Source organism: Schistocerca serialis, chromosome 8 (assembly GCF_023864345.2).
Source record: "Schistocerca serialis cubense isolate TAMUIC-IGC-003099 chromosome 8, iqSchSeri2.2, whole genome shotgun sequence".
In the NCBI taxonomy this organism is placed as follows: Eukaryota; Metazoa; Arthropoda; class Insecta; order Orthoptera; family Acrididae; genus Schistocerca; species Schistocerca serialis.
Genome location: NC_064645.1, coordinates 30,535,806 through 30,556,420, shown reverse-complemented (window position 1 = coordinate 30,556,420; position 20,615 = coordinate 30,535,806). Strand labels below are relative to the sequence as shown.

Genomic DNA, 20,615 nt, shown 5'->3' with positions numbered 1-20,615 from the left:
GCCATATTCATGTTTAAGTATGAATGGGTCACTGGTTCATTAGCATGCTTTCCTCACAGTGCTAGTTACAGTATTTCTTTAGTGGTGGAAGTCACTTGTTTTATTTCTGAAATTACACTTTCTTATATTTATGTTTTATCATATGATTTTTATTATCAACACAACTTTGAACTATTTCAAACTAATGGTGAGTTATACTTGAGGACAATTAATGTAGTACAGTTATGTATGTTTAGTGATATTCTCCTGATTAATGATCAAGTAAAGAAATGGCAACTGATTCAGACAATTTTATTACCACTTAAATCCCAATTAGCCACAATAATTAGCCCATATTTAAGCAACAACAGAATTTGACATAAAACCTTTGAACAATAATAAAATATCATTCTTTTTCATGACGTACAGTTTAATAAATTAATGCAGTGATTTATCTATATTTCTTAAATAATAATGAATCCTGGTTTCATTTACTCTCTTATGAAACATTATTTCATTACTTCTTGATCTGCATAAGTACTATTATAAAAAATAAATTCTCTATGCTGTTGTGAATTAATTATTACCATACGTGAGCTCATAATTGGTTGCTGCAACAGTGTTTGTTATTGGATGAGAACCACTGTTCTGGAGCACAATTTAAATACTGAACTACTGTGGAACTGTAATTCAATAATTTATAACAATAGTAGATTGTAATTACTACAGTGCAGCAGTTTTCTTTATCAGTTAATAGTCATTTCAGGGTATGAAACGTATGAACTATTTTTGAGAAATGTCTTTTGGTCAGTACCGGAAAGTAATGGACTATCACAAATTCTACAGTACCAATGTTTACTTCTAAAGTACGTGCAGTCACGTACTTACAATACTGAAGTATTTATCTGAAATATGGCCTTTAACACTATTTTAAATTCCTATGTACAGGAACTTAATTGCAGATACAGTGCAGGTGAGGAGTTAAACTATCACACTGTATGATACTTGTCCCGGAAAATGCAGCACCCATACGAAAACTACATAACATACATACTCGTACCACAGAGAATACACAGTAGCAAAAGATATCTCGTCTGCTGTCAGTATCCAACATGTGTAAAGGTTTTGACCTCATCTGTTGAGCCCTAAAAACTGATGGTTGTAAAGAATTCACTACAGTTTTGACTTTGATTTTGATGGTATATTGATGTACGGCTTCACAAGAGGGAATAACCCCTGACTGCTCTTGAACTCTGTGATATCCTGTATTCTCGTTGGCTGGAAACAAACAGATGAGAACATAAAAATCATTACAAATTAGGACAAAATGTGTATCACATAGATTTTAAAACTACAAGGAGAGGCAATGGCTGGCCACGCCTCACCTTCAGGAGGCAAAATTCTAAGAACTTTCCCCCTACTAGTTGCAGTCTCCACTCCCCTCCCATACTCGCCACTCTGGTACCCTGCTCTCTCTGTCACCTCCCCTTCCTGTCTTCGCATCAGGGTCTCTGAGTGACCTGCCCCCTTTTCTGACTTCCTGCAACCTATCCCTTTCTACTACCTGAAATAAACTAAAGAGTTATAACAGCATGGACTGTTTTTGTGTGTAATCCACGAGTACTTGGAATTTCACCTCCTGAAATTAAGTGCAATTTTACAGTTTTTTCAAATAAATTTTCCTTATCATGTATTTTCAAAGTAAAGGTAAACTTTTATTATTAGTTGAGATGCTAGAGTACGAGGACATGTTGAGAAGTGTTGTCTCTGAATTTTTCCTACGTGAAAACTCTCAAATTTTTTTCAGTAAAACAAACATTATTAACTTTCTACATCTTTATTCTTTGTGTTTACATACTTCTTTTTCAGCACAATCAACTCGACAACAAAAGCATTTCTGCTGAGAAGAGATCAGTTTGTTGATATTGTCACTGTAGAATATTCGACTGTCAGTACAGCTGCAACCTCACCTCAACTCGTACTGCTTTGTCACAAAGGAGAGGGTGCTCTGTGTCGATGAACTCTTCAAATTCGATACACTATTACAGCACAGGATTTCTTACGAACTGACACAGTTACGTTAAACACCGCAAAGTTACATGCTACAATTCACAGCTCTCTTGTGGCAGAAGGCTGCAAATATGTAGACGTGACAAACAAAGATGTAGAATGTTAATAGCATTTCTTTTATTTAAAAAGTTTCAAGTGTTTTCACATTAAAAATTTGGAGACACTACTTTTCAGCACGCCCTCATAGACATTACACTTAGCGGCATCACAAAAGTCTGTTTCAAAATGAAATGTAATGAGACACCTTATTCGTGAACTATTCAACATATACTAACACAGAAAACGGAAATGAGCGTATGGCATAATTGGCTGGGAGGCCACATTGGACGACTCGTGTGCCGGTGATGAGAATGAAATGATGATGAGGACAACACAACACCCAGTCCACAAGTGGAGCAAATCTCCAACCCGGCCGGGAATCGAACCCAGGCCCACTGGCATGGGAGGCAAGCACATTACCATCCAGCTAAGCAGGTGGATTGTACTAACACAGAAACATTGTGTAACATTTTCAGTCTCACAAATGGGTTACTTAACTTCTATTTGTATTTGTATTTTTTATGGCTCCCAAATCTCCCACCCTACCTCTTCTCCTCTCCCTCAGCGAACAGGACTGAGTAGTCATGGGCAGTGAGACACTGACAGATGACAAAGTGTAGAGTGTAATCTTCGGCAATGTACCACTGCAAAGCAAAGTGCGACTGTAAATTCTATGCTATGCACATACTAAAAACAGCTTCTACTAAAAAAAACTGATAACTTCTTTTTAATTAATGAGAGTATTCATAGACTTGTTTTTAATTTAAGAAGATTAATTATTAAACTGGTGCAACAGAATATTCTGTAACACTGTGCTACCTGTACAATCTTTGATATGAAAACTGGCCACCTGATGGCTGCCTCAATGACAAAGTCAGAGTTGTTCTCTTTCAGTCGCAACAAAACTGAGCACCTCTCAGAATCCAAAGTCTAGCTATTGTGTAACTGCTTGGCAGATGCTTGTCCCAAAGTTGTCCCAAGGCTGTAGTTCCATGTACTATAACCTAGTATGCCTAAGCACTTGGGGCACTCCACTTTTTACAGAATGTTTCTCACAAAACTTTAGTATCAAATCTGTTCTTGTCTTCTACTGATGTTACAATATCCTGGTTCTTCCTGAGTATCTCATTTCATAACATACAACTCCTCCTTGTAATGCATTTGGCTGTGCTTGGATTGACAAACACAAAAGAAACAAAAAAGATATGCTAAAAATGTATAAAAGTGGGGCAACTTTTTAATGCATAAGAAGACTAATTTGGAAGAAATAAGTGCCCCAAAGGTGGAAAGAAGAATATATAAGACTTATCATGTGCACATTTAAACTTTTCTGCAACAATTGAACAATTAAGGAAATGAAAAAGCAGAATATAAGCCTGTGAAATGACTATCGAGGACAAGAATTGCATTGGCTTGCATAGATGCTTGAAGAAACAAGAGAATGAGAGATCTGTTACAACCAGAGTCTCTCAAAGACAAAACAAAAAATTCAAGATCTTTATGATATGGACATACAACAAGAACAGAAGAAGAAGAAAGGACACCGAAGAAGACAGTTAATATAAGGTTTCAAAGGACAAATGTTGTGGGCGAAGAAGGAAAAAAAAAAAGAAATATGGGATATGATGAATAGGTTTGTGGTTCCATCAGACCTGGTCCAAAGTTGGAAACTGTTCAAGATGCTGCTACTATAACATAATAAGTTTCAACCAATATGATAACAGCTTTTGTTTTATAACCACAAGAGCCACTAATGATGATTAAAAAGTAGTAAAATTAATTTAGCAGAACAATGTTAAATAAAGTTAACTACAATGTGTGAACCAGCATGTATGTAAGTACAGCTGCAATGTGTAATCTGGATTATGTTAATTGTTACACAATCACCAATTAAGAGTATATTTCTTTTCAAGAATGGTACTAGCATTGGAGGAGAATCAGTTTAGACAGTATGGGTTACACATGTGTGAGCACAAACACTTTCGAGAAATGATATACTGACCTTCTTGTAAAACGATGGTGGTGGCAACATGCCATCAATGACTGCATCTGGAGCAGATGGCCTCGGCATATTTCCTGCTCCCCCTTCAGCAGTTGATACAACATACACAGCTAGTTTGTGTCGCTTTGGAGAACTGTGATGTATTAGTTCCTGTATATTCCACATAAGTTAGATAAATTGCTACAGTTACAAGTGAACATAAATCGAATTTTTTTTTATAACTGCGGTCAAAAACCCACCTTATAGAAATTCAAAATATCACTTTTTGTCAAGGTACGAAGGTATGCAACTTCTATATTTACACGATCAAAATTATACTGTTGGGAAGTTATTTCAGCCCAAAATCGCGATGAACGTGCAGATAACCGTTTTGGTTTTTCTAAACGTTGAGCTGCTAAAGCTTCCTTGTGTCTTTCAAACTCTTCCTCTGACATTTGTTCAATGTAGGCCTGTACAACAGAAAACACAATAAATTACTGATGATAAATACAAGTCACACTCAATGCATTTATGTTGACAAGATAAATATCAAGCGACAAAAACTCTATTCCTCTATTGACCTACAGTATTCCACGTTAATTAGTTGAACGAGGTAAAGTTGCTGCTGGCTACATGGCATCACCAAGTGCTACAGGAAAGGGAAACGGTTTCAAGGTGGTGCAACTGGGAAGCATGAGACAGCACTATTTCACATAAATAAAAAAAATTTCAAACAACTGAAGCTTTCTAAATGATGAAAAGGAAGGATACCAGTATAAGAAAATATTCTTGTTGATCTCCCAGTACATGGTTCTGATGAACTTCAGTTCCATTGCTTAGAATTCATTTTTGTCTCCATCTTGGGGATAATCCCAGTACACAAGTAAGAATTTATGGCAATGTTCATTATTTTCTGTGAATGTTTCCTTGGCACATATAACTAGTCTATACTTGTGTAAGCATTAGAATACATTGCTACTCACTACATACAAGAAGGACGGAGCAGCATACAGGCACAAGCACAGGCACAGGGTCCTGGTCATCTCTGGGCACTGAGGCCTGTCTGCAGTGAATAGCGATCTCAACTGGGGTGGGTAGTGGGGGTAAAGGAGAGGTGAGGGGGAGGCACAAAGACTGCAGTGTAGGGGTGGGGGAGGATGCTGTAGTGCTGCCTGTGGGAGTGTGCGGTGATACGTGTTGCTATATGAGGTAGCAATATATCTCAGTTTCTTCCTACTGTGCCAATGAAAGCCAGTCAAATAGAAACCTTAATTTATGGTGGTAGTGGAGCCGACTTTTTTTATTCGTGTACAGATACCAAATGCAAATGTAAGCACAGTGCACCCAAATGATGCGACGGAGGGCAAATGTTTTACTGGTGGGGAAGAAGCCTTTTACACTTTGACTTACCAACCTGGCGGTATCGTGGACGCTGAAGAGCAAGAGGTGCAGTTAAGTTTCTATGTTGAGGGATTTGGGGAATAATGGTGAGGAAAGATAACTGCAATCCACCACCTAAAAACTGACCCAGACAAAGGCTCCACCTCTGTTGTTATGAAGTGCAGAGATTACCTGGCTGAGGAGCTCCATTAGCTGTCATACACATCCACCACCAAACCCTGCCACTGTGATCCAATTCCAGAAAGCACGTGTGATCTTCAGTCTCTCCTCAAATTCCTAGGTCCATCCTAGACTTATCCCAGGAGACTGCCTCACTCCTAAATCCCACCACGACCCGCACTCCTTACCTTCTACATGCTCCCAGAAATATAAAAGCTCAACAACAAAGGATGACTTATTGTGGCTGCAAACTTTGCCCCACAGAGAGAATCTCTGCCCTTATTCATGTAATTACAGGCCACTCTGGAATTGCCTTAGAAAGACTATCACAATGGATAGGGCAAAAGATGAATAAGCCTAACAGACCACACGAGAGGGGAGAGAAAAGTAAAAGAGGAGGTAGGGTGAGTATCATGATGGACAACCAAGCCCACACAGCCACAGCTTAGTCTGGGCAGAGGAGGCAACAGTGTGTTCTGCTAAACCCTCAATGGGTCAATAAGGTTAAGTGGCCCTCTCTTAGAGAGAACAGTAAAAGCCTGCTTCATGAATAAAACACAAAACTACGTCAGACGCTGAGGCATCATCTCCTGACACCAAGAACAGCTGTAGCGGTTGGGGAGAGAGATGATGTGGATTGTCGAGAACTGCAGTTATCGTTTAGCTGCGCCATAAACTGTCTACCCAGAAACACATGAGGGCATAGATACATGCATGTTAAGAATGTTGTGGCAGTTCTGGGACACTAGATAAACGTTAATTCCTTTTAGTGGGATGATCATACCTCTATATATATCATTTTTGCCACAAGGAGACAGCGCAAATGTTTATATATGTGTAGGTCATTTAGAGAGCCTACACAAAGTGAGTCAGAGAGATTAGGAGTCTGCCACAGGGTGGCTAGGTTTGGACAGCCGAACAAAGTGAGGACCACAGCCAAATGAGTCCCGACGAGAGTAGGGTGAGTCCTTGCTATGGAGGAGATGACCATTCATGAGGCAGCCAAGTGTGGCCAATTCAGAGCCTGTAAGTACAGAAGAGTCCCTGTGAGAGGCCTGCATGGAGGACCTCCACATATTCGTAGTCCTCTTAATCACCCGTAGTAAGTTTGGTGAAGTCAGAGTGAGACATGTCGTATTCCAGGCACTAAAACTTGATGGTGTAATACTGATCAGAGATCTGTTTCTGTAATACCAATCTCAAGAGTCGGTTTACTGATAGCCAGTTTGACCAGGCTATAAGCAAGTTCATTTCCTGGGATCCTGACATGACCCAGGGTTTAGACGAAGCTCGCTGACCGTCCACATTGTTCAAGGGCATAAAGTGACTGTCCCTCTGCAGCTCCCTAAACAGCCAGAACATCAACCACCACTCTTCTCCTACAAATAGAGCTTCGCCAGCCCCCTTAATATTCCACAGCCTTCACCACTGTCTTCCAGAACAAGAATAACCCATAATCCCAAGAACCAGTAACAACAGCACAGTGTCTTTAACCTCTCATATAAAGCATTCTTCCCTCCTGAATTACCTGTATTATCTAAGGAACTCAATTTCAGCCCTAAACCTGCATCTGATCATGATGCTTTGGTGAAGGACCTATTTCCTTCATGCATAGTATCAATTGGAAATATCACTTTGCAACCCAATCCCAATACCTTTCCAATAGCGAACCTGACACTGAACACTGCCTTGAACAGTTCAGACCACGATCTCAACTTGATCCACCACCACTACCAAAAATTATCCCTTACAAGCCTTCCAAGAATTTCTCACATACAGTGTTGCTTCACAGCCCTTTCTCTAGTCCCTACAACACAACCTTAACCTTTCCTCTGCAGAACTCCAGGCTCTATGTTCGTTAAAATCTGATGACTCCATCATTATCTTCCCAGCGGACAAAGGATCTACCACTGTAGCCCAAATGGCCCAAATGGTTCTGAGCACTATGGGACTTAACATCTGTGGTCATCAGTCCCCTAGAACTTAGAACTACTTAAACCTAACTAACCTAAGGACATCACACACATCCATGCCCGAGGCAGGATTTGAACCTGCGGCCGTAGCAGTCGCGCGGTTCCGGACTGAGCACCTGGAGCCGCTAGACCACTGCGGCCGGCGCCACTGTAGTACTTGACTGAAAGGAGTATGTTAGTGAAGACCTACACCAGCTGTCTGACGCCTCTACATACAGTGTCTGCCATCAAGATCCCATCCCAGTGATCCAGTGATTCAAAGTGCCATGCAGCCCCTCCTTAAAACCTCAGGTCCCTCACAAGGACTGTCACCTCAATCCTCAATCCACAGAACTTCTCACCCCCCCAACCCCCCCCCCCCCCCCCCCACCTTTTACCTTCTTCCTGAGATCCACAAACACAATCATCCTGGCTGTCCTATAGTTGCTGGCTTCAAAGCACCCACCAAATGTATATCTGCCTTAGTTGATCAGCACCTGCAGCTCATAGTACACAGACTACCCTCCTATACCAAAAATACCAACCATTTCCTAGATCACCTGAAATCTCTGCCCATCCCACTCCCATCACATACCTTTCTTGTCACCACTGATGCCATCTCCCTCTATACCAACATCCCCCAAGTACAAAGTTACAAAGTATTATCAATTAGGATGAATGGCCATAGGTAGAGGATGTATAGTGGCAACACGCAATACCCTGTTGCAGAGCATGCTCTACAACATGACAATCCTGAACTCGGCACTCCTTTCACCAGACATGTGCAATCTTAACCCAGACACCACTTTCTCAGAATTCCGCAGGTGGGAACTAACGCTACAACGTGTCCTTGGTTCTCACCATCCACCTGACATTCATTTACATTAATTTCTTCCTTCTCAGCATTTCTTCACAGTAACTACTATTTTTTTAAGTCCAATTTAGTTTTCTACATCTTTCATTGTCTTACCCACTTTTTCACCCCCGCCCCACCCACCTCTGTTATGTACAATACACTTAGCTTTTCACTCTTACTAACTTGTGCATGATGTTTAAGCAGTAATCTCTGTCTGCATATTACCCTGTCTTCCACCTTTAAGCTCTCAGGTTTTCAAATTTTGTCAGATGAAATCAATCTTTCCTTCTCATCCTGTATGGTAAGTCTCCCCTGACACACTGTTCTGGGTGACCTTCCCAAAATCTACCCCTTTTCCTGTATCTCTACAGTCCTTTTCCTTAAAACCTCTTCCTTCCCCTTCCCCTTCAAACCTGAAGCTTGCCTAATTACAATCGTTTTTGAGGCATGTGTTTTGCCGCCGTCTGGTGATAGAGTTTTTTATCCATCCAATTAAATTATTTCTTACTGTTTATCGTCTCAATTATTTTCTGGCATTTTCTAGCAATCTGAACGGTTGTGAACAGCATCTTCGCAACATATCTGCAGTGATTTTCAATAAAAACTTGTTATTTTATTGGAAAATGGAAACCCAACAAGAATTTTCTGCCGGCAAAGTGACTACTGAAAACACTGAGACAAAATATTTTAAGGAAGATTTGAAAAAACAATAAAAAAAATCACCAGTCCTCTTCATTATGATTTTCAATTAATAAAGCAAAAGGTGCTGGTGGTGGTGGTGATGGTTAGTGTTTAACGTCCCGTCGACAACGAGGTCATTAGAGGGAGCACAAGTTCAGATTGGGGAAGGATTGGGAAGGAAATCGGCCGTGCCCTTTCAAAGAAACCATCCCGGCATTTGCCTGAAACAATTTAGGGAAATCATGGAAAACCTAAATCAGGATGGCTGGAGACGGGATTGAACCGTCGTCCTCCCGAATGCGAGTCCAGTGTGCTAACCACTGCGCTACCTCGCTCAGTTAATAAAGCAAAAGGCATTACCATTGACAATCCTCCTGTGTCTGTGGTTTCTTTAGCAATAGCTGTTGGTTAAGAATTGCAGAGCAGCTTACTGAAATTATGAAAAATGAATTCATAGAAAATGGTTGAGATCTGATAGTATACACCAAAGCCGACAAACAAAAACTTTATGAAGAATTGAAGAAATGTGTCGATCCCCCACCCCCTCCACCCCCACCCTCTCCACTCACTCATACACTTTCACATTTTTAATATAGGCAGTCCTATTTTATTTGTAACAGGTTCCTTCTTCAGGTACAGATGTTAATGCCAATGATTACAATCCTAACAAATATTCCTCTTGTACTTTGGCGTCTTTGAATGTTAAGAAGAAAGTCATCGATTTTGCTGATGCTCATCCAAAATGGAAGTCCCCATCTTTAAAATGACAGTTCTCAATATTGGAAATAAATAATAAATAGAAAGAAAGTGAAAAATTTGAAGGAAAGAAACAGAACAAGATGGCAATAGAAATGACAAAATTGCATTCATCAACTTCGAAACATGGGAAAGAATTCAGGATGCCCAAGGCAGGTATGAACGGGTCACGTTGACAACATTACAACAATGGGCAATGGCAGTTGCATTTCCATATTTGTCAGAAAGAAATCACTTTATTGCTAGTGATACCTGGGCAAAAAGGCTCGAGTGTAAACATTTAATAATACAGTGAAAAATCACAAAATTTGTCAGTAAAACTAATGTTGTAGGCTTAACTCTAAGAAATGGGGAAGAGTAGAGAAGTTCTGTATACAGACAAGACATAAAATGCCAAACTTCAGCCTCAATTAAAAAATTAACAAAGACCAGACTGGATGCCAGTATGAATCAAGGCATAACAGGAGACTGGATTAAAAGGGTGCAAAGACCATTTTGGAGAAAAGTTAACCCTTGTATTTTTACATATGCATGGACCTGCCAATTAATTTGGTCCTCGAGTTGCTGGTGCTGCTCAGAAATGAGGAAAGGAACATAAGCATGTTGTTATCACTTACTCCAAGTCAGGAAAACAAATAAACAAGTTCTGTGCACAATTCTTGGAAATAACACTAAAACCATATTTTGCTAACAACAAACTCCTTTCTATGATGGATTTGTGGGGATGCCAAGCATATTTGAAGTGTGTGATGAGACATTCATAAATGAGGGAGGTGTAGTAACGTATACTGTGAAGATCATTCCACCCAAATGTATTCCTCTTGCTCAACCCTGCGAGGCATATTTCTATTGTCAAGTCGAAAAAACTAATTAGAAAGACTGCAAAGTGCTCCTGAATTGCTACAACAGCAGCAAGACTTAAGAGAAAATGCAATTAAAATACATTTGATCACACGGCATCTACTGAGAGTTCCTGTTTTCACCCTAATGATTCGATATGCTTGGTACACATCAAAAGTGACACAGGAAAGATCTTCATTTAAAAACTTGAAAAAAGTGTGTTTTTCATTGAAACATATTTCAGAAATATGTTCTTGCTCAAAAAATGCTTTCACAAAATGTGTGCGGTGTGAACAATTTTAATGTTTCTTTGACGATTATCCTCCTTAAGTAATGTATTTTACTTGGAATTAAAAATAAAAAGCGGGTAAGTAATTGCTAACATTTTTGGAAATTTTATTTTCATTCAAAATTCATCCAACAATATAAATTACCTGTTTAAATATATTAATTAACTTAATTGTAACTAAACTGAATATAGTAATATGTTTGTTTGCATGACCATTTTCCGCTGCAGCTGTTAAAATCAGATATTATTGATTTTCCGTCTTGAGATTACTGCAGTTTAATTAAAGAGAATTACACCACATGAGTTGTGCTTTTATTTATGAAGTATCTTCCACGGTTATTCTGCAAATTGGTTACATATATTTACACATTTTTAGTTGTTTTATATTAAAAACAGTGTTTTGTTAATAAATTTGGAGTGCAAATTACTGTGTGTCTTTACATATTCTCCAAAGCACTGCCTTTCCCTCCTTGTTAGCAGTGGTTGATGTCGAAAAACTTCATTTCACGTATGTATTTGGTAGTTTTTGCCATTCTGCAGTATTTCTTGCACTGCATTTGGGTTATTTACACTTCACCTTTGTAAACTGAAATGAAGTTGTGTGTGTTTCTCACTCTGAAGTATTACAGTGTTTATGTCTGTTCATTTGTTTTTGTACAAGTTGTGAGTGTTTCCCACCTGTGAAACTACATTTTTATTCATTTTTCGCCTCCCCCCCCCCCCCCCCCCCCTCTCTCTCTCTCTCTCTCTCTCTCTCTCTCTCTCTCTCTCTCTCTCTCTCTCTCTCTGTGTGTGTGTGTGTGTGTGTGTGTGTGTGTGTGTGTGTGTGTGTGTGAGTGTGAGGAAGGGAGAGATTAGAGTGTGGGGGAGGGTAGAGGATGAATGTGAGAGATTCATGTGTGTGACTTAGTGTAAATTAATGAAAATGTCTTGAATATGTTGGACAGGTCTAGATGGTGATTAGAGGGCAGAACCTGAGAGAAGATGGTAGTAGTAAATGGAGCTTGTGGTTATGTGTGTATATTTAATGTCATATCAAGTGGTCTGTCAGTTTAAAGAGTGTGTGTTTTACCAGGTTGGTCCGATCATTTGTGAGATGTTTCTTTTCTGTTATGTTTTTTTGAATGTGGTAGTTTTCCTGTCTTTTTATTGCTGTTTGTCCTTATGAATTCCATGTCTGTGTCTCTGGTGGTAATTTTATGTTAGTGTGGGTGTATGTTCTGCAAAAGTTTAATGATTTGTCCCATACTTCCATGCTCTTACATATTCTTTGTACCTCGTGTCAAATGTCCTCTTGGTCTGACCTATGTACATTATCTTCCATCACATGTACTGCATTTCAGGTGGTGTATTCCTGATTTCTGATATATATCAGTTTTTCCTATTTTTTAGGAAAGTATTTTTAAACTGAATTGTTGGTTTGGTGGGCTATTTTTATGCCTTGTTTTTTGAAAATAGTGGATATTCTGTGTGTGTAGTGGTGGTTGTATGTCATTTGCATCATCTTTTGTTTTCTGTTTCTTTCTCAGTTTGTGTTGTCCCTGTTATTGTATTTTGTGTGTTCCTTTGTCTGGGTTTCTGTCCTTGGGTGTTTGTCCTTTTCTGTTTCTTGATTTTATTGTACAGATATGTTATAAAGTTTTTTTTGTATCCACTGTTTGTGGCTATTTGTATTATGGTATTCATTTCTTTTTGCTAATTGTCTGTATCTAATGGTACTATGTTTAGTCTGTCTAGCATGTATCTAAGTGCTGCCCGTTTTTGAGAAATGGGGTGTTGTGATGTCTCATGTATAACTGTGTCTACTGTTGTCAGTCTTCAGCATATGTCAAATGTCTTGGTTTTTTGAATCTGTACGATGATGTCCAAAAAATTTAACTGCCTATTTTTCTCTTTCTCTATTGCAAAATGTATGCTATCATGACCAGATTTTATATCTGTATGTAACAGGTCAATTTTATTGCTTGGGTCATCTATCATGCACAAGATGTCATCCATACATTTAATCCAGTATAGGATGTTGTATCTATTTCGTTCTATTTTGTTAAATATAATCTGTTCTGTGTGGTTCATAAATATGTTTGCTATGGTTCCAGACACTGGGGATCCCACTGTTAATCCTTCACTTCGTAAACAGATTCATTGTTGAATGAAATACTTCTGTTCTGTTACTAGCAACAGCAGCCTCACTTTCTTCAACATATTCACGTGGAAGTGTACTGTGTATCTTATGATTTTGTTCTATAACATTTATTGTTTCAGTTATTGGTATACTGGAATAAAATAACCCCATGCAATCTCCCCCCACCCCTCCCCCTTCAGAAAAAAATCCCTCACCTCTCCGCCAAACATACACAACAGGTTTTCACTAATTTACACTAACTCACACTAACACATCATTCACATTCACCCTCTACCCTCCCCCACCTTCTAATCTCTCTCTCTCTCTCTCTCTCATCCCCCCCCCCCCCCCCAACATACACACAAAGTCTTTCAACATCAACCACTGCTAACAAGGAGGGAAGAAGCAGTAATTTGGATAATATGTAAAGAATACCATAAGTAACTTGTACTCCAGCTTTATAGGCAAAACATTGTTTTTAATCTAAAACAACCAAAAATCTACAAAGGTGCGTATCCAATTCGCAGAATAGCCATAGAAGATGCTTTATAAATAAAAGCAAAACACATCTGATGTAATTCTCTTTAATTAAATTTGTGTAAGCTCCAGACGAAAACCAATAATAACTGAATATACTAATTTTACGCATATACACTGATGTGACAAAAGTCACAGGACAATGATACGCACATATACGTATGGTGGTAGTATTGCATGCACCAGGTATAAAAGGATGGTGCATTGGCAGAACTGTCATTTGTATTCAGGTGATTCGTATAAAGAGATTTCAGACAATTGTGGTTGGGGACTGAACAGACATTGAATGTGGAATGGTAGTTGAGCTAGATGCATGAGATCATCCATTTTGGAAATCATTAGGGAATTTAATATTCTGAGATCCTCAGTGTCAAGAGTGTGCCGACAATATCAAATACCAAGTATCACCTCTCATCACAGACAATGCAGTGGCCGATGGCCTTTACTTAATGACTGACAGCAGTGGCATTAATGTAGAGTTATCAGCACTAAGAGGCATGTAACACAGTAAAAAAATTGCGGAAATCAATGTGGGATGTACAACGAACATATCCATTTGGAAAGTGCAGTGAAATTTCGCACTCCCGAGCTACAGCACCAGACGATCGACACGAGTGCCTCTGCTACCAGCACGACATCACCTGCAGCACCTCTCCTGGGCTTGTGATGATTGGAACCAGATGACTGAAAATTGTGGCCTGGTCAGCTGAATCCTGACCTCAGTTAGTAAGAGCTAACGGTATGGTTCAAGTGTGACGGTGATTGGTTATGTTTGACTACTTGGAGACTATTTGCAGCCATTCATGGGCTTCATATTCCCAAACAACAATGAAAAATCCAATACAGAATGTAAGAATATTATGAAAAGGAAAGTTGCTACTCACCATATAGCAGAGATGCTGACTTGCAGATAGACACAACAAAAGGACTGTCACAAATAAGCTTTCAGTCAGCAAGACTTTCGTCAAAAGTACACAAAAGACACACATCCACACTCACGCAGACACGACTCACACACATATGGTTTCAGTTGCCAGAAATCGCAGTCGCGTGTGTGTGTGTGTGTGTGTGTGTGTGTGTGTGTGTGTGTGTGTGTGTAATTTTGATGGAGACCTTGCTAGCCGAAAGCTTATTTGTGACAGTCTTATTTGTTGTGCCTATCTGCAATCCAGCATCTCTGCTATATGGTGAGTAGCAACTTTCCTTTTTATAACATTGTTACAAACGACAATGGAATTTTTATGGATGACAGTTAACCATGGGAGAATGGGTTTGTCTTTGGACACCCAGATCACTCAACATGGCTCCCGTCCAACATAAATGGGATATAATCGAGAGGTCATTTCATGCAAAAAATCCTGCCTGACAACACTTTCACAATTAAGGACACCATCATAGCTCAATATTTCTGCAGGAGACTTCCAACAACTTGTCAGGTCCACGCCACATCGAGTTGCTGCACTACACTGGGCAAAAGAAGGCCCGACATGATATTGGGATCCATCCCGTGATATTTATCACCTCAGTGCACCCTGAACTTTTTAAAAATATTCAAATAATTTTATAATTAATAGTGTAACATTGCAAGACTTGGGTGGGCAGGGAGTAGTACCGAGAATCAAATCCAAGCCTGTGAATTGCCAGCTGGTGTGCTTGACTACTGAGCCACATTACTTCAACTTGGCCACTGTTGCTAAAAAATTCCTCAGAAACTATTCAAAAACTCCTTTAGGAGTGATTTTGGTTTCCTATGACCCCCTCAGGTGAGATATTCTATGAACTTGAAAGTGTCATCTACCTGCTTCTACTCAGAGTTTGAACCAAACTAGTGGAACCCGTCCTGCATCCTCCCCTTGTTAGCATCAGAAACTAGTCCTAGAAAGTGGTTATGTTTCTACCACCTTACGTAACTCACTGTGTAAATAAAGGTCTTGATATCAGTGGACAATTCTGCCTCATTAAAAGTGTATTACATGTATTTTGCAAGTGGTGATCTGGAAGCCATCACAGAAATCTCAAGGTTCAGTTTCCTTTATGGCCCCATAGTTGGTGCTTTGCACTACACATATTTTTTAAGAACTGTAATAGATGCAGAAAACTACATATGGTGTATGGCTCACAGCTTCTGTAAGTCTATTAATTGTCATGAGAGAAAGGGCTCTACTGCCTTGTGGCATTGTGGTTTCCTTTTTTTTTTTTTTTTGTATAAGACTGTGTTTCCTTGAACGCAGAAGGGCCAAAAAGACAAAGAATTGTGGATAAAAGCTAGGTGGGCAGCTCTATTGTGCCACACATGTAGAGTAGTGAGAATACGATGCTGCCACCCAGGCATGGGCTTTTCGCAGGTCATAAAAAAAGGAACCAAGACGAAGGCCATTCTGGAAGCGGATGATAAATTAATTAGGTGGTCCTCAGTAAACCAGCCCTCCCCAAATCCACACTGAACCTTTTAGAGAATTCCCTTAGTCTCAAGAGCAGAAATAAATTATCTCTTCACCATTCATTTGAACTGCTTGCATAACATTGTAAGATGAATAGGGTGATAACTGTCCAACTTGTGAGACTTCTTTACCAATTTCAAAACTGAGATAACTATACTTTTAGTCCACTGGGAAAAGGAGCAGGGTGGAGAGGGGTGCCCACCCTTGTGCCACATGGTCCTGTGTGTGATCCGGGCCTGTAGCTGTTTTATGACACGGCACCAGTATCAACACACTGAGGAGTTCCCATTCATTGTAACAGGTCATTCGATGCTTCTCAGGTTCTAGACTCAAAAAATAGGTAAATGTTCTCCACACATGTTTCATGGAGGTGGAAGGTGGGAGGTGGGAGAGTAACTTTTAGGTGCTGAAGCTTGGGGCAAAGTGCACTCCTAGTTGTTCAGGATTGATTTAGATGTCAACGGAATGTCGCCATCCTGGTTGATGCTACAGATATTAGAAGATAACTGGTACCCATAAATGCAGTGTGGTTTGCCCCTTCCTTGAGAGGGACAAGTATAGGTCCCAATAGCCATTACAAATATTTTCCAACACTACTTCTTGTGTTTTTTAATTAACAGGATAAGGCTCAGAGCCTTTTGAAGATCATAAATGTATCTCTTGATGGACATTGTTTATGTTGCTGGAGTGCCTTTCTGCAATTTTTGGTGGCTGAAGTTATTTGATGATTCCAATAGCGTACAGGTTTTCAGCAGTGGAGTGCCGAGAAAAGAAATATCGCTGCTTCTAGCACCTGTAATTTAGCAACTGCGTTATACTGTAGGATGATTCACTTTCTCCTCGGCATACTTTAAGTTCAAATATGAAGGGTGTTTTGATGAGTATCAGAGTGCTAAAGAAAGAACAATCAGAAAATAGACGCTGTCCCACCATGTGCCTTCTAGTAAATGAACATGTGAAACCTGGGCTACAGACTGATAGATCAGCAGCTGAGAATGTATCATATACTGGGCTAAATATGTGGGAGTTCTGGATCTTGAAACACAAAAATTAAAACTGTGAAATACCCTGCCAAGAGATTTTGTAGTAGCTCCATGAAGGATTGTGAGCATTAAAATCCCCTACAATGAGTAGAGGAGGAGGTAGTTGCTAGACCAAATCAGTAGTCAGCTGAAGGTAGATAAATGTTACAGAGTGTGAGACCAATATGTGTTCACAGGTACAGATTACAGCGAAGTATTGGTCTCGTGGACCAATGTCGATTCATATCCAATACCCTCCCAGGGTCATCTTGATATTTTGTAGTATGCTTTGTAATGTTTGAGAATAAGTGAGTAGTTTTGAGAACCAGGTATCCTATAGAAATATACTAACCACTGGGTGGAGCGGTAGTAGGTGTTTTAAGTTCAGCAGGGTGGCAAAAGTTGCTATTACAGTTTCATTGAATAATCGTTCATTTTTTAGGGGTAGTGGAAGTGGTAAAAATATATGTTGCAATTCAATGTGAGCTGGTAACACCTATTGTGGGGGATTGTTGTCAATATGCGTGTTTTCTGTAGGTGGCATTAGGGGATCTGAGCTGTTGGGGTTACCAGGCCCATGTTTCCCTTCAGTTTCTTCCTTTCTCTTCTTTTCCTTTTGGAACTGTAGTTCAAGGCCAGGAAACATCTGGGCAGATGTCTGGAACTGAAGATGAACAGCTCATTCTACAGCCCATATCCCGCACCTCATTTGACCACCGGCTGTTTTTGGGATGGGGGACAGTGGTGGTCTGGGTATAGGATGTAGTCTTCCTACAGGACACATCCGTCAAGGAGGACACTACTCTGCTCAAGGTAGATGTAGAAGGGACAATAGAGGAAAAAACCATCTTTTCCCTGGTGGTGTGTGCTTTGTAGGCTATTTGGGTCTAGAGTTGAAGAGGGAGAGTGAACACACTTTTTTTGCTGTGTATGGTGCCTGGTCACAACTTACGTGAAATTTTTCATCACTTGTACAGGACATAAGCATTATGTTCTTGTATTTTGAACTCTTTTTTGAAAACATGGCAAGTAGGTATCCCTAAAATGATCTTCCCACCAGCTAAAGCAAATGGGTGATTTTCCACAGATGGTGATGATGATGATGGTGATGTGTCAACAGTGTAGGAAAAGCCAGATTGCTACTTATCGCACAGAAGACACATTAAGTTGCAGACAGGCACAATTAAAAGACACTTACATAAAGCTTTCGGCCTTAGCCTTCGTCAGCAAAAGAGAAGGCAGAAGAAGTTAGGCTGTAGTTCTCCATGTAATTATTGTGTAAGTTTATGGTGATAAGTTGTCCCATGCATCATGCTGAGGCACTTACGAGGTGTAAGCAACTTGGGATAAGAAGTGCCAAATTTGCTCATAACTTCTGCTCATTAAGTGTGTCCTCATAAAATAGTTGTGAGCCCCTCCGGGGGGAACACATCAGATGAAGAAAAGGAAGTGACATTAACAATTCACAAAGATTGTGGAAAGACCACAGTTGCACAGAAGATAAAAGCTCCTGTTACTGTAAATTCTCTAAATCTATGTAAATAGCTTCTCATCACCGACATACCTCCATAGATGTTATGAATGTTTCCACTCTTTGATCCACATACTCTGGATGTCTGTCAGACTGTACTATCACTCGAAGACCTTGAACTCCATTAGATCTTCGAATGCCACTAGATACAATGTATCCTAACTGCTCCTAAAGGAAATAATAATTTTGCATGTGATTCTATGATTAACTTAACATAGTTTGTAAAAAAAAAAATTACAATTAAGGAAGAAAAAACAATATTACCTTTGTCCTTAAAATATTGAAACAGGGTTCATTTATAATTTTGACTAATAGCTCCAGTAACATATTTGTTTCTGTTGACTGAAGATTGCACTGATAATAAACTTCAATGCAGGAGCTACGATGCAGGGCATTGTTTACTTCGAAAACAAAATTACAACCTAGAACGCAAATAAAAAAGAACATAAGAAGAAAAAGTGACACACTTAATTTTAACTTGTAAAAGTAACTTTAAGGATGACTTACAAATTCTCTGTTCTTGTGACCTATATCTGAGGCAGACAAACTCCACTGTGTAATCATCAACGAGAAATGTGAGCATTAAGCTAAGAAATACCAGACTGAAGCAATTAACTGTCAAGGATCTCAGAGACTTTTTAAAAAGGAATTATACTACTGCTTGTAGAACAAGAAGCATGAAGAAAATGTATTTCACTGAACTAAATTAACACTGTCCTAAAAGAGTTAAATTGCAGTGAAAAGAGCAAATTTTTTTAATTAAAATGATGATTTTTATTGAATTTCTTAGTGGTAAAGTTACTTTAATCTGTCCCTTTCCAGAGAATTTAACTTTATTTTGAGAATGCTGTTTCCTTCCAAGCTATCTGACTTAGTGTGAATTACAATGGCGACTGTATTAAATGAAAATTCAATTGAGTAAACACAAAATTATAATACACAATTGCTAGTGACAGATGAAATGTGGAGTACTGGCAATATGCTCATTTAAGTAAAAGTTACACATTACCAATCTCTTGGACTAAATAGTTCTTTCCTCATGGAAGAGTGAGATTGATTGGGTATGTTTAAAAAAGACAGGCAGTTCACCGAAATCCCAGGATGAATAGGAGACACACGGAAAGAGGCCGAGGATACACATAGATGCAGATTGAAATAAATGGTTGTAGTTTCATCATAACTTGCACTAAGAAGTATCTATGTTTTATTTCTTGATGGTGACTAGTTTCAAACACCTGTGTCCATGTTCAAACCATCCACGCTATAAGTGTGACAAAGGCAATAGCCCATGTACAGAAAATGCTCCTGCAGTAATCAAAGCAGTATACAGCGAACTTCACTGTTAAAAAAGTCGGCCATATACTCCTTTGATTATTAAGAACTATGATGAAAGTGGGAAAGACAAGAGGAAAAAACCGAAAGTTCTGGAAGCTTAGAGTGTTTTTTCTACTTTTATATGTGGCTGACTGCAGTTACTTATAAGGTTAGTACTGGCCAAGCAATCTGTCTCCCAGTAATGTTACAGTTTTCTCAAGTTAATTTTCATATCGACACTATGAAAAGTGTGCGAAAGAGCAGTACCATCCACCAGCTGGAGTTCTCTGTGGCGCAGAAGCTGGCGGGGCAGTAATGGTCATAAGGACACTGACGACATCAGACGGTCCTCTACGAGGTGTACCAGCTCCAATGCCCTCTGTGTGCAACAAGAATCACAGTTATCTAGGATAAATCATATATATTACTTGCTAAGTATCTGACATTTCATTAAAGTAACTTCAGAAATTACACTTAATAAACTAGAATACTGCACTGTAACAAAGATAAAAGTGGAAGAGAATTGATTCTAAGCACAACACTCAGATTACTAATTTGTTGACTATATAACCAGCTACATGATTAAAATGCCACATGTAACCAACATAACATACATTTCATAGCTGCTACTAAATTTGTGATGAA

At 39.3% G+C, this 20,615-nt stretch overlaps 1 protein-coding gene across 1 annotated transcript in view; it reads right to left on the bottom strand.

Moving 5' to 3' along the window:
• Nucleotides 1-275: 275 nt before the first annotated feature.
• LOC126416083 (insulin-degrading enzyme) overlaps nucleotides 276-20,615 on the bottom strand; it is a 186,671-nt gene continuing 166,331 nt past the window's right edge. Inside the window, exons 17-22 of the mRNA XM_050083571.1 lie at nucleotides 20,238-20,349; nucleotides 18,921-19,078; nucleotides 18,690-18,824; nucleotides 4,330-4,539; nucleotides 4,091-4,240; nucleotides 276-1,257 (exon numbers count right to left, since the gene is read on the bottom strand). Of these exons, the coding sequence (XP_049939528.1) occupies nucleotides 20,290-20,349 (60 nt within the window). The 3' untranslated portion in view covers nucleotides 276-1,257; nucleotides 4,091-4,240; nucleotides 4,330-4,539; ... (1 more) ...; nucleotides 18,921-19,078; nucleotides 20,238-20,289. The remainder of the gene's footprint in view (nucleotides 1,258-4,090; nucleotides 4,241-4,329; nucleotides 4,540-18,689; nucleotides 18,825-18,920; nucleotides 19,079-20,237; nucleotides 20,350-20,615) is intronic.